The sequence below is a fragment of the Metopolophium dirhodum genome, chromosome 7, assembly GCF_019925205.1.
Source record: "Metopolophium dirhodum isolate CAU chromosome 7, ASM1992520v1, whole genome shotgun sequence".
NCBI classification, from domain to species: Eukaryota; Metazoa; Arthropoda; class Insecta; order Hemiptera; family Aphididae; genus Metopolophium; species Metopolophium dirhodum.
The window spans coordinates 6,082,866-6,096,067 of record NC_083566.1 but is presented as its reverse complement, the minus strand read 5'-3'; the positions used below and the strand labels follow the sequence as shown (position 1 = coordinate 6,096,067).

The following is a 13,202-nucleotide window of genomic DNA, read 5'->3' as shown; positions in this document are numbered from 1 at the left end:
TTTAATCGGAAAATCACAATTTTTTCAAAGTTATGATAAATTACAATATCTATTTATTTTTTCTTTTGCAAATTCAGCAATAGTGTTTTCAAACGTTATTTGTTTTGCAACATTATGATTGATAGCCAGTAATAATGATTAAAGAGTCCAGTTTTTCTTGTGTTTTAGAAGAATCCACTCTAGTTTTTATACATTAAAATTATAAGTGCAGAAAATAAAAGTCCACTATTATAATTCGTGTTTGGTGCATTGCATAGGCATACCTATGTATTTTTTGTTTTATTTATTTGATATATATATAAGGGGTGGAGTCTGAGAGCCCAATAGTACGGTAAGTATATTAAGTTAAAGGGAATATTACAAAAAAATATTTTATCTTTACCATGGATAACGCATGGGGGCATGGCCAAAATAACCAATACACATTAATTGTTAGTCATTTTTAATAGTTATAAAATTGAGAATCATAGTTTATGTTTTTTTTTTTGGCTGTCTTAAGAACATTTTTAAGCGTCTGCCACAATCGCTGTAAGTTGTAACAATTATTCCATGTTTATAACGGCCTGATGAGGTTCTAATAATGTACTCTAATCTATGGTCTATAGATGACCAGGTCAAATGTAGGTTCAATTGGAAACTTAAACTGTATTATTTGTTTTAACTAATTACTAATAATATATAAAAATCGGTGTTATGTACAGCCCCGGTGGAGTCAGATAAGAGGGGGAGCAGAGGGGGCAATTGACCCCTCAGATATAATCCAAGGGAGGCAAAAGTATATTTCCCCCCCCCCTACTACATTAAAATTAAAGGGTATACAATCGTAAATTACGTTTAATTTATACGTTTACGTATTCAAAATTGGTCTCATTTTCATGAATGTATGAATTTGCGTAATAATATTATTATTATTACATAATACATAATAAACAATAAACATATTGAGTAATTTTTATTTATGTATTGTTTTACTTAATACTTTATAGAATATAATTTAAACTTTAAAGTATAAAGTATGTACATTATTTATATTTAATTAATTTATATTAATTTATACATTGTTACTTTTGAATATAACTTCGGGTATAAACTAAATATGTTTTATGTTTGTTTCAATATATAAATGTATAAATATATAATGTTTTTATATTTATATTATATTATAATAATATACTACCTATATCAACATTAAAATAGAATAAAATATTAAGAAAGGTTTTATGATATAAATCACAAATAAATATAATATAATAGTTGTTAAGTGTTATATGTTTTGCCCCCCCCCCCCTCATGAAAAATAGTTCCTGCGCCATTGTACAGCCCCGTGTCTGTGATTAGTCTTAGCTAAAAACCCTAACCGAACTAAAATCCTGCGTACGTTACTGGTTACGGCCTACGGGACCCTTTGAGATGAGGATATAAGTACCTACTTATGCAGGCTACAACTTAGGTACCTATAAGTCCAGTGGTGTATTGGTACGGGTACGCGGGTATACGTCGTATACCCATCAGAAGATTTTTGATTTTTAGCGTATACCCAATGTAAAATCTTATTTTACGGGTATACGCTTCCAAAATAACCAGAAAACCAAATAAGATTTAAAATTTATTTAATAGTTTATACAGGAAAAAAACGTTAGTCGTATTAATGAATTTATGTATTAATGAATTATTTATCAATTGAAGTAGGTATTGAATACGTTATATAACAATATGCGTTGTGTTTAATGTATTTTAAGACTTTAAGTTCAATTTAGTAAACCCAATATTGAATACAAAAAATCTTAGTGGAAAATTCTATAGATTGTACCTATAATAATAATGTTATTATTATTTTAATTTTTTTGACATTCGAGTTGATTTTGTTTTATTTTCTATTATTACATTACACAAAAATTAATAAAATAATGTTAAAAACTATGTACTAATTGAACTGCAATGACGTTATATAATATATACGATGGTATAATTTGATCGTTTAGGTTACATACATATTTTATTGGTGCGTATACCCATAAATATATTTACCAATACACCACTGCCTATAACCTATATTAATATTTTTTACAATATAGACTATAGCTGCTCCCGATCACCCCCAGTCGTCAGCGATTATGCTGAACATGTTACATAATATTATATAGATTGGTTGAATTCTTGAGTCACCATTTTTTAAAAATTGACAATTGTATGAGTCATTGTAAATCCCACTTTACGGAATAAATATTTATCTTAGTAACGATCACGGTTTAAAATATATAGGTATGCATAAAATACATTTTCGAATCTCCCTGGGCCATCCCCAATCAGCCTCACACAACGAAGAACCGGTCGTCCGACTAGACTGGCAACTACCTCTTACAATCATGAATATTGTCTGATCGTCTGATCTGTATGCTTTTGGCTATTGCTTACATGTTACAACCAGGAAGAAGCCCATACTTACTTAGTTACTTATTTTTATAGAAATTGGTTGTAGTTACCAATTTACAAGTTACAAGCACTCAATTCGCGAATCCTGCGCAGAACAGTAGATGTCAGTCGCGTATACTCGCATGATTCGTTTATCATATTATTATAACTGTATCACAAACCACTGATGACTGATAAGAGTGAGTTCATAAAACGTAAATCTGATACTAACAACGAATGTGGTAATGTACTTATTTAACCGAAACAACAAGAACTTATACTAATTCTAGAACTTATACATTATACGACGTATTTGACTTATCAGTTGACATCAGTTATTAGTTTTACATTTTTAGTTTCTACAATTTTATTGTGTTTTTTTTTATTCAAACGCAAATTGCACATTTCTTCCATAACAGGTATATGTATTTTTTTTTTAACAGTGTCTGTTTCCGAAAGTTAAAGCTCAAAGGACAGATGAGGTCCACACTAGGGTATCTCCAGCGGTTTGACAATTATATTTATTTATAAAAATACAAAATATTTATCTACTGTAGTGTGGTAAGAGCTAATTTAATTATTTTCAAACAAACATATCTAGGACCAAATCTAAACATTTTATCACTCGGGGCTGGGGATAGGAAAGTACCCCTATTTTCATTGAAATTACAGATGTAACTCAATTTTTTTTTTTTAACATTAGATATTTACTATTAAAAATGTTTAATGATTATTAACCTCATAGTTATATTTATTTTTTTTATACAAACTTAACTTAGTATTTTTAGAGAAAATATTCCAACAACAAAAATTCTTTGTACACAAAATATATTCATGGGTTGTAGGTAATTTGTCTATTATCAGTTAATATTTATAAATATTTAATTAATTTAAATTTTTAATATATTTTACAGATATTAAGCAACTATTGAATACTTACTAGTATAATACATATTTATCATACATATAGTTTTAAACATCTAACTATTTCTAAAAATGTAAAAGAATTTTTTTTAATCAAGTATTTAAAGTCAAAATCTATATGAAACTCATTTTTTAAATTCCCTCATTTTGTTTTCAATGACAAAACAACTTGATATGGTTTGCTACTTAGCCCATATTCTGCCGCTTATGTATAAACTATAAAAGAAAAATTAAATATACAATTTACACCTAAAATAATTTTAAAAATATTACGCCCATGGATGAAGGTTTCCACCCTAGATTCAACCCTGTCCATATTATTATTAAACTCTGTCTTATGTGGCTTACAATATATTATCAGTTTCTTATTTTTTGTATTTCTATATTTTCATACACCTTTAAAATACGAGCAATTAATTCATCCCTGTACTTTAAATTAACTATTCAGTGTGTACAGACACAAATGTACATTATGTAAATTCTTTAATCATCCTGGCCAAATGAATAATTACTTTTTATGTTTTAAATAGGTGTTATGCAGTGAAAAATGTCGAATAATAGCATTTCAACATACAAATTCAAACCGTTTCAGTTCACTGTATTAAAGAAAAATCTTGATCCACAGCAATGTCCATTAGCGAGAAGTGGACATCGTGTGGTGTGCAATAATGCCTATTTATTCTCGTATGGAGGTTTCAATCCTCAAACAAACGTTAGACACATTTTTTTTTCTTAATACAAATTACTGCGAATTCTCAATATTTATAATTATTTCTTTTAAGTTGAACAGTGTTCTGCTTTTAAAATGGAAATTATTTTACTGTTGATTATCTTTTGGTTGCCCATGTTTATATAATTATATTGTAACCCATCTTACTGACATTCTCTTAAGGGTATAAACCATAATCAATGTGTACTTATAGGATGTTCTTGGTCAAAGAGTGTCATCAGCTATGCGGGAGCTTTGGAAGTATTGTTTTGATTTAGGTGAATGGAAAATAATTAAGTGCCAGAATGTTCCTCAAGAATTAGCATCTAGTTCAGTTACACTATCTGGTAACATAATCATTATATATGGAGGTACTGGAGTTCCATTTGGAGCATTTTGTAGCAACCGCATGTACTTGGGTAAGATTTCAATGACATAACTTACATTAATGATAAACGTTAGTAAAATTATTATACAATTTTAATGATTCTAGGAAATTTAGCCAATGAGTATAAAGAAAATGGAATGAGCTTTGAAGAGTTAGAAGTGTCTGGAGATGTTCCGTTACCATTATATGGACAAGGTGTTGTAATGGATGGTAAATATATTTATTCAATTGGTGGCACATCTGGTTACGAGTATGAGATGGATGTTCATCGATTCGATCTGAGTACAAGAAAATGGGAGTTATTACATAAGTCACTAGGGGAAGGCCAAGAACCTGAACCTAGATATCGACATGAAGTGGTATTTTACAAGGGCAGAATATACATATTCGGTGGCGGACGAGGTGGTGCCAGGAATATTTATTATGGTTTTTCGGTTAGTATAAAATATTTCATTTATATTTTTAAAGGTATTTTCCGTTATCTCAACTACCAACTCGATACTATACCAGCCAGAATTTATAGTTCCCTGTAACAACATGGTTGCCGGTGGTTACCCTGTGGGCTTTGGCCAACTTGAGGTGATGTTGCATAGCAAGTCGAGGGATTTTTTTCGTTTTTTTTTTTGTCCTAGCGCAGCTCAGCGAGTGAGTGGTCACTCGGGCATCACTGTAAATAATTTACAATCTTGTAAGTTAGGGAAGATCTTGAAAAGCTTTCTCTTGAAAAAATTAAACTTCAAAGAACGTAAACTATTTACAGTGATGCCCGCGTGGCCACTCGCTTGCTGCGCTGCGCTCGGACTAAAAAAACCAAAATATCCTTCGACTTGCTACTAGAACACCACCTCAAGTTGGTCACAGGGTAACCACTATTAACTACGTTGTTACTGGGAACTATAAAGTCTGACTGGTATAATAGTATTGGATTGGTAGTCAGAATTGAGTTGGTAGTCGCGGTATTGGCCGGTAGTTAGGATAACGGATTTGAGACTCGTGGAAGTCGGGATAACAGAAAAAATACCTTTTTAAATATGGTATTCTCAACAAATTTACTTTTTATTCAATTCTATTCATTCTTTTATGAACTTAACCCATTTTATGAATGTGTTATTTTTAATAAGTGATTTTATTTAAAAAAAATAAAATAATACATTTAAAATTTAACGAAGTAATGATGTAAATTTACGCTATGTACATATCATGGTCGGTAGGAAAGACATACATTTTCAGATGGCAGTACATATTTAATTTTATGTTTATTATTTGTATAATATTATGTTAGCTGCAATGTTGATGTTAAGTAATTTTGGTGAATTACTGGTTAATAATGATAATACATTTTTTTTTAAGTTAATAATAATATTTCCTAGCCATACTAAATAATGTATTACCGCAGAACAATAACTGTATCAAATAATGATGAAATATTTATATATTACTTAGTCATTATCATGAATGTCTAAGAATGTAAACGATGATGTAAATTATTACAGATTATCATTGTTTCCTAAAATGTCAATACTAGTCTCCAATGATATTGCCTAAATTTATTATTGACAATATCTGAATTTACATCTTTATGGCTAATATATATTTTAAAGTTTAAGTACAATCACTAAATAACATAACCATATCATAACCCATGATTACATAAATATATGTCCATAAGCGTGCGCATATCATCTTGACAGGGGTGGCAATACCGTATAGCTGAAAAGGTCTAGGCGTCTGTACTCCTCCTCCCTCATGAGTGTAGTATTATAGTTCATTAAACCTAAATAATAAATTTCTTAGTAAATTTCTCTATGCGGACTTTACGTTTAGTCTAAACATACAAATACCACAACAGTTTTTTCAATCAGTAATTTTTAATAATAATAACGTCTTTAAAAAACCACTAAAAAGAAAACATAATTTAAAATTTAAATACTTAACCTTTAAAATAATATATTTCACTTAAGTTCCATGCGTCTTTTGACGGTAGGGTTTAATAACTTAAAAACGTCTATGACTTCTTCGTAATTAACACTATATTATGCTTGATGCTGTTCAATAAACATATTTCTAAGTCCATCTAATCTTTCATGACCCCTAGTAATTCGCAATTTTGTTTTAACAATATTTAGTTTTGAGGAGGATCTTTCATAGGTACAACTTGTCATTGGTATGGCAACAAATATCTTTAAAGCTATGAAGACACTAGGAAATATATTCTGTGTATCACAACTAGTGAACAATTTTATTCGTTCTTCACATTTATTGTTCAATACATTTGTAGGATTTAAGGACTGATTTATGGTTAGCTAAGACGCTAGGTACCATATAAGAAGTCGGTATTGTCACAGAACAAACCAGTAACCAAAGTTGAAGCTGCCTTATCAGTTATCATTAAAAATATATAATATAATACTGTACGGTAATTGATAAATACAATATAATTGTATTATTTACCTACTATTTTGAGATTGCATACTGCAAATATTTTCAAAAAACAATGTACTATAAGTACGTTAATCGAAGATCTTGTGGGAGGGGAAAATCTTGCATGTGAAGGCAGCCGCTTCCCTGCCTCACGCTTATGTATATGTCATTTCTCAGTAGAACATACAAACCAAATTATGTAAATAAATGTCAATATTAATCAAAGGGTTAATATTTTGATAATTATTCTTTAATTGGGTAGATAATTTGGTAAAACTATTACAAACTGAATAATTTTCAATTTGAATTAAATTAATACAGTGACATTGTAAAATAGGGAATTATTTTTATTAATTTTCAATATATTTCTTTAAAATAGTTGTATCAAAATAAAAAATCATAACACATCTAATACTTATTAAAAATAAGTAATTATTTGGGTTATATTTACTACCATTACAATTTAATATTGATACCTATTACCTTTTACTGTAATTTAAAATGATTTGTGACTTAAGTAAAATTGAAATTAATAATTCGACTATAAATAATAGGTTGTTGATAATAATAACTAAGGGGATTCGATACCGTGATTTTCTGTTTTTGTCTAATACCGCGTGTATTACCATATCATACGGAATATATGGAAAAACAAGACAATATTATTTGCCCAAATGAATGTAGTGATATTTAAGAGGATTCAATACCGTGGTTTTCTGTTTTTGTCTACCACACTTGCGACATAGTATTTTAGATGTGTTTTTTGCCAACAAACCAATTGATCTAATGAAGCGATAATAATTCTAAAAACAAATTTGAATTTGTCATCAAGTCTACTAAAAATTGACTTTCCCATATTTTTGATTTTTTATTTTAACTTCTTCGAAAATTGAAATAGAACAATTTTTAAATATTTTTTTTATTATGACATTTTTAGGAATTTGGGGGATAATAACAAAATTCTGGGAAAGTCGATTTCAAGTAGACTTGATGACAAATTCAAATAGGTTTTCAGAATTCTTATCGCTTTATTAGATCAATTGGTATGTTTGGCAAAAAACATGTCTAAAATACTATGTCACGCGTGTGTTCGACAAAAATAGAAAACCAAGGTATCGAATCCCCTTAATAACACTTAAAATGTTATAACTAGAGAGCGGATTTCAATGCAAAATGCATTTTTTTCTGAATGTCCTAATATATTGGTTTCCAAGCCAAATTTCATTTCATACATTGGAGAAAAGACATTTTTCTTGTTGTTTAGAACATTTAAATCCACTCCCTAGTTATAACAATACCTCAATAGCATTGATGATGAAGTTATGTAATGAATATAGGGCCTAACCAGATCTTATCTACAGATGTTAATTTCAAACAAGTCAATAAAATGTACTGTATAGTCTTATGTTATAAGTTTATAACTATAAGACATAAGTAACTATACTCTCTTATATCTTGATTCGATAGAGTATACAGAAAGCTTGTTGCAGGTGCTGTTATATTGAAAATCTTAGTACTATGCATACAACAAGATAGCCCAATTTGTGTATTTTAATGATGATAATAATTGATTGTTTTAAGTTCATGCATTTTATATTCAGATATTATTATTTTTACTAGAAAATCCATATGTTTGATGTGGCCACCAAACAGTGGCAATTCCTTCCTGCTAAACACGACCACAGGGTGCCAAAACCTGGTTATCCGAATAACCGAAGCTGCCATAGTTGTGTTCAATGTCCTGAGAAATCTAATTTGGTGTATATATGTGGTGGTTTTGATGGTTTCCGATCCTTCAAAGATGTTTGGCGTTTTGATTTTGACACCTTGCAATGGGAAAAACTCACCAAGTGTATAATGCCTCGGCCAGTATACTTCCACTCAACTGCTGTAACGCCTTCTGGTCGTATGTGTTGTTATGGTGGCATAGTTTCTGACGATGATATAGATGTTAGAGGTGGCCGTTCAAATGATATTACTAGTGCATGGATTATGATACCCAAATTGAAAGTTATATGTTGGGAAGCAATGGTTTACTATTTCAAAGAACAGATGTTAGAATCTAGTGATGAGTGTCTCAAAAAAATTGGTTTACCTCAAGAATACTATGAACGAATAATTGAAGCGCGTAAAATTTGTTAAATTTATTTGTTTTAAAAAATACATTTCTTCATTAAAATTTTCTAGAACATTAATATTGTTAATATTAAATAAATATTATTGATGATTTTATAAAAATCTTTTTTGGTATTTTAATGTCAATTGTATTGTATTACATCATTATAAAATTTGTAGACAAATGGTGTTATAATCATAAAATATATTATAATCTAATGTTTTAAACATGATATAATTTGTATTATTGTTCTTTTTTATTTTATTTATAAGAATTAAAAAAAGTTATTAGATATAAATGGTAATTTGTATAAATCTGACTTAAACTGGCTTAACTCATCAACATAATTATTGTACTTAAATTTTTAACATATTATAATTGTTTAAAACTATTGTGATTGATGTATTCTTATATGTATTAATGTATTATAATAAAATTGATTTCCAACAATTGGTGAATTTTATGTCAAAATAAAAATAAATGAATAATATTGTGTATTCACATCAGGCCAATCCAATTTTGAGTTACAAAATTGATTGGCGGGGGGGGGGGGGGGGTTACATTAGACCTTGTAGTGTAATTCTCTTAAGTTTTGAAACCTAAAATTGGTATGGTATTCACATGGTTGAATATTATTCTCAAAAAAGAGTATTGTGATACATGCATTTTGTATATTTAGATACAAGATAATATTTCATTGTGAAAGAATAAAAGATATAGGATATAAGTATACTTTCTAAATATAATTTTATAATAAAATAACTATTAATTTATAAAAAAAATATTACAATAGTTACATGAGGTGGTAACACCTACATTACTAACAAAAATTAGTGGCAAATCTAAAGAGATCCGAGTACATTTTTTCTTTTTTAAGGCATGTCATACACAATACGTTTACAGTAAAATCAGACGTTTGATTTTCGAGAAAAAATTTAAAAAAAATGTCTTGTTCATAAATGAAAGGACTGTTATATTTTGTTTATTAAAGTAACCCATTAAAAAAGAATTAAAACGAAACAATTATAAATAAATATGTGAAAGTACGTGAACAGCCTTATTGACACAGTGACACAGAACGACTAAAATGGTTTATTAGTGCGAATGGTACATTGTACGCTGACATTATATTGTCCATCTGTACTTATGATTTTTTTGTTTCTATTTAATAAGGAAAGACCTACACGGCTACACTCATATCATAGAACAACAATATTGTTAGGTAGTGGATTCTTATTTTAATAGAACGAAAATTCCTCCTCTAACTATATGAGTTGATAGGTATACGAGCACCATAATTTAATTGTATAATATTTTTTTTAGACTACCTATCTTATAAGTATAACAAAGACAACAATGTCACACTTATTTTAAGTTTTGAATGTTGTGAAAAATGCAGATCGAAATCAAATGTCTATAACTTGAAAGTTCTAAAACAATTATGCAATACAAAGCGGGTATCTTTTGCAAAATAAGCAACATGAAACTACTATATTATAGTAGAAAATGTGTACTGAATTATGTATACTTGATGCACACAGCAAATATGTATCATGGTGCAAGATACAGTTGCATTTTTGACATATGTATAAACAATTATGCAATACAAAGCAGGTATCTTTTGCAAAATAAGTAACACGAAACTACTATATTAGTATAAAATATATAGTGAATCATGATACTTGATACACACAACAAATATGTATCGTGGTACAAGATGCAATTGCATTTTTGATATATGTATAATATGTACCTGCGATACTGCCCAACCCTGGGCACACACTCTACATGTTGCTGGCAAGTCGTGAGTATAAGATAACTGTTTAATTCCTAGGCATTCTATACAATACCTGGTAACATATTTTTATTTCAACTTTATTTTAATCATTCCGAAAACATATGAAGTAGCTCCTTTACCCCCCTCCTACCCACACTGCTGCTTTGTCCAATCGATTTGAAAAATGTAGAGATATTTTGTAAATTGGTTTTTAGTATTTACAAACAAACCATACAATATTATGGGGTAATTTAAGAGTCCCTTAATTTTGACCATATCCATTTGAAAATGTGACAATTTTTTACAAATTGGATTTTAGAATTTAGCAATCAATATTTTTTGTTATTGGTAAATATTAAAATTGTTTTTTTGTTGTTGTCAGATATTATATTTAGCTTATAATTTTTGAATGACGTATTTTAAAATTCAATAAACTGATTTCGCATTATTTGCAATTAATTTGCAAAATATTGCTACACTTTTTAATTAATTCAGACGATTGGATAAAGAGGTTTTGGGTGCCAACTTCACAGACAAGGCACTTTACATAATAATTTATTTGAACCTTGAAATAATACTTATGTTTAGCAATGTGGCGCAACTAGGTAAATAAGGAACCCAGAATTACTTTTAAAATAAACACCTCATCTGCAATAAATTTGATATCAACAGCAGTCGTGACCACTAAGTGAGAAGATTCCAATTTCTTTTATATTATGATTTATACTTTTCCTGATAATTTATGTTATTTGTCTTAAAAACTTATAGAACCCATGGCCCAGAGATAGTATGGTATTCTAGAAACTAACAAGTTTTACACTGTAAATAAAATATTTAATACAGAATGATTCTTTTATTAGTGAACAACCAACATTAATCATTAAAAAGTTAACTTTTTTGGTATATTTTAGATATATGCTCATATGCACAGTTTAAACACAGAACCATTTGCAGTTAACCACTCTTATTCGTCTAAACTTAAAATAGCTTCATCTAAGCTCATTGATAAAAAACTTTATAGTGTTCAATTCATTTTTTTTTTTTTTGATATTTCATTTTTACCAGTTCACAATATTTTGGTTTTTTTTTTGTGTTGTTGACAAAATACTGAGAAAAAAACATCATCTCACAGAAAATATTGACTATATAATAAAATGCCATTTGTTTATATACAACATAGATTCTAACAAAATAGAATTAAGTAATAAGTATGAAGTAAAATAAATTAATTTCACGTCACTCAAGACACACAGTGTGTAAATTGTCTGGTTGATTCGCATGGTTCTGATTCTAAATTCTGAATAGAAGGACCGGACCTGTGAAAAAAAAAAGAGTTTGTTTTATTTCTTAAATTATATTATAAAGGTAACATATTACAGTTAATTTATAAAATTGTATCCAAACGGTGTTAAGGGGATTCGATACCGTAATTTTCTGTTTTTGTCTAACACACGCGCGACAATGTGACATAGTATTTTAGACGTATTTTTTGCCAAACATTTCAATTGATCTATTGAAGCCATAAGATTTCTGAAAACAGATTTGAATTTGTTGTCAAGTCTACTTGAAACTGGCATTCCGACATTTTTGATTTTTTGATTTTAACTTCTCCAAAAATTGAAATACCAGAATTTTTAAATACTTTTTTTGAATATGACATTTTTAGGAATTTGGGGGATAATATCAAAAATGTGGTTAAGTCAATTTCAAGTAGACTTGACGACAAATTCAAATCTGTTTTCAGAATTCTTATCGCTTCATTAGATCAATTGGTATGTTTGGCAAAAAACATGTCTAACATACTATGTCGCACGTGTGTTAGACAAAAACAGAAAACCACGGTGTTGAATCCTCTTAAATATCATTACATTCATTTGGGCAAATAATATTGTCTTGTTTTCCATATATTCCATATGATATTGTTTTTTAAAAATGTAAATAATTAAAAGAGGTATTATAGATAGTCAAACAAATAAAAACAAAACCCTTACCGATTGTGAATCATGTGACTTTTTACTAAATGACCAGCAGTCAAGGCCGACATCAGCGACAGTTCACCGGCTAAAACTGTTGCACACAGTATACGTGCTAATTGTTTGGCGTTGGCTCCAGGTGTTTGAGAGTTTGCACCTCGTACGCCAAGCATTTCCAAACACGCAGATTGACCAGGTAATGAAGTTCCTCCACCTACTGTACCAATCTCAATTGAAGGCATTGTACATGATACATACAGGTCTTCACCAAATGCTTCCATCAGTGTCATGCAATTGCTGCTCGCCACATTTTGCGCTGGATCCTAAAAGATTGATGGCAAATAATTAAATATATGGCTAAAATATTATAATCTAATCTTAACATAGTATAAAACAAAGTCCAGCTGTCTGTCTGTATGCTTAGATCTTTAAAACTATGCAACAGATTTTGATGCGGTTTTTTTTAACTGATAGAGTGATTC

General features: G+C 29.2%; 2 protein-coding genes across 5 annotated transcripts in view; one reads left to right on the top strand and one right to left on the bottom strand.

Moving 5' to 3' along the window:
* The first annotated feature begins 2,403 nt into the window (after nucleotides 1–2,403).
* Nucleotides 2,404–9,429, top strand: LOC132948113 (kelch domain-containing protein 10-like). Of its 3 annotated transcripts, none has more exons than XM_061018433.1 (5): nucleotides 2,404–2,612; nucleotides 3,867–4,048; nucleotides 4,260–4,464; nucleotides 4,539–4,867; nucleotides 8,475–9,429. In XM_061018433.1, exons 2-5 carry the CDS (start codon nucleotides 3,884–3,886, stop codon nucleotides 8,994–8,996), a joined length of 1,221 nt encoding a protein of 406 aa, XP_060874416.1. In that variant the 5' UTR covers nucleotides 2,404–2,612; nucleotides 3,867–3,883; the 3' UTR covers nucleotides 8,997–9,429. The 3 variants fall into 3 exon arrangements, with proteins under 3 accessions (XP_060874416.1, XP_060874413.1, XP_060874414.1); XM_061018430.1 differs by lacking the exon at nucleotides 2,404–2,612 and adding an exon at nucleotides 2,627–2,831 and having other exon boundaries at nucleotides 8,475–9,428; XM_061018431.1 differs by lacking the exon at nucleotides 2,404–2,612 and adding an exon at nucleotides 2,856–2,973.
* A 2,444-nt stretch (nucleotides 9,430–11,873) lies between these two features.
* The window catches only part of LOC132948112 (3-hydroxy-3-methylglutaryl-coenzyme A reductase), a 31,238-nt gene continuing 29,909 nt past the window's right edge, over nucleotides 11,874–13,202 (bottom strand). For both annotated transcript variants that reach the window (XM_061018428.1, XM_061018429.1), the window contains exons 15-16: nucleotides 12,739–13,043; nucleotides 11,874–12,063 (exon numbers count right to left, since the gene is read on the bottom strand). In XM_061018428.1, coding sequence (XP_060874411.1) covers nucleotides 11,988–12,063; nucleotides 12,739–13,043 — 381 coding nt within the window. In that variant the 3' untranslated portion in view covers nucleotides 11,874–11,987. The remainder of the gene's footprint in view (nucleotides 12,064–12,738; nucleotides 13,044–13,202) is intronic.

Coding starts and splice junctions, on each gene's coding strand:
- LOC132948113 (XM_061018433.1), top strand. CDS start 3,884: ATGTCGAATAATAGCATTTCAACATACAAATTCAAACCGTTTCAGTTC. Junction 4,465..4,538: donor TAGCAACCGCATGTACTTGG/GTAAGATTTCAA, acceptor TAATGATTCTAG/GAAATTTAGCCAATGAGTAT. Junction 4,868..8,474: donor ATATTTATTATGGTTTTTCG/GTTAGTATAAAA, acceptor TATTTTTACTAG/AAAATCCATATGTTTGATGT.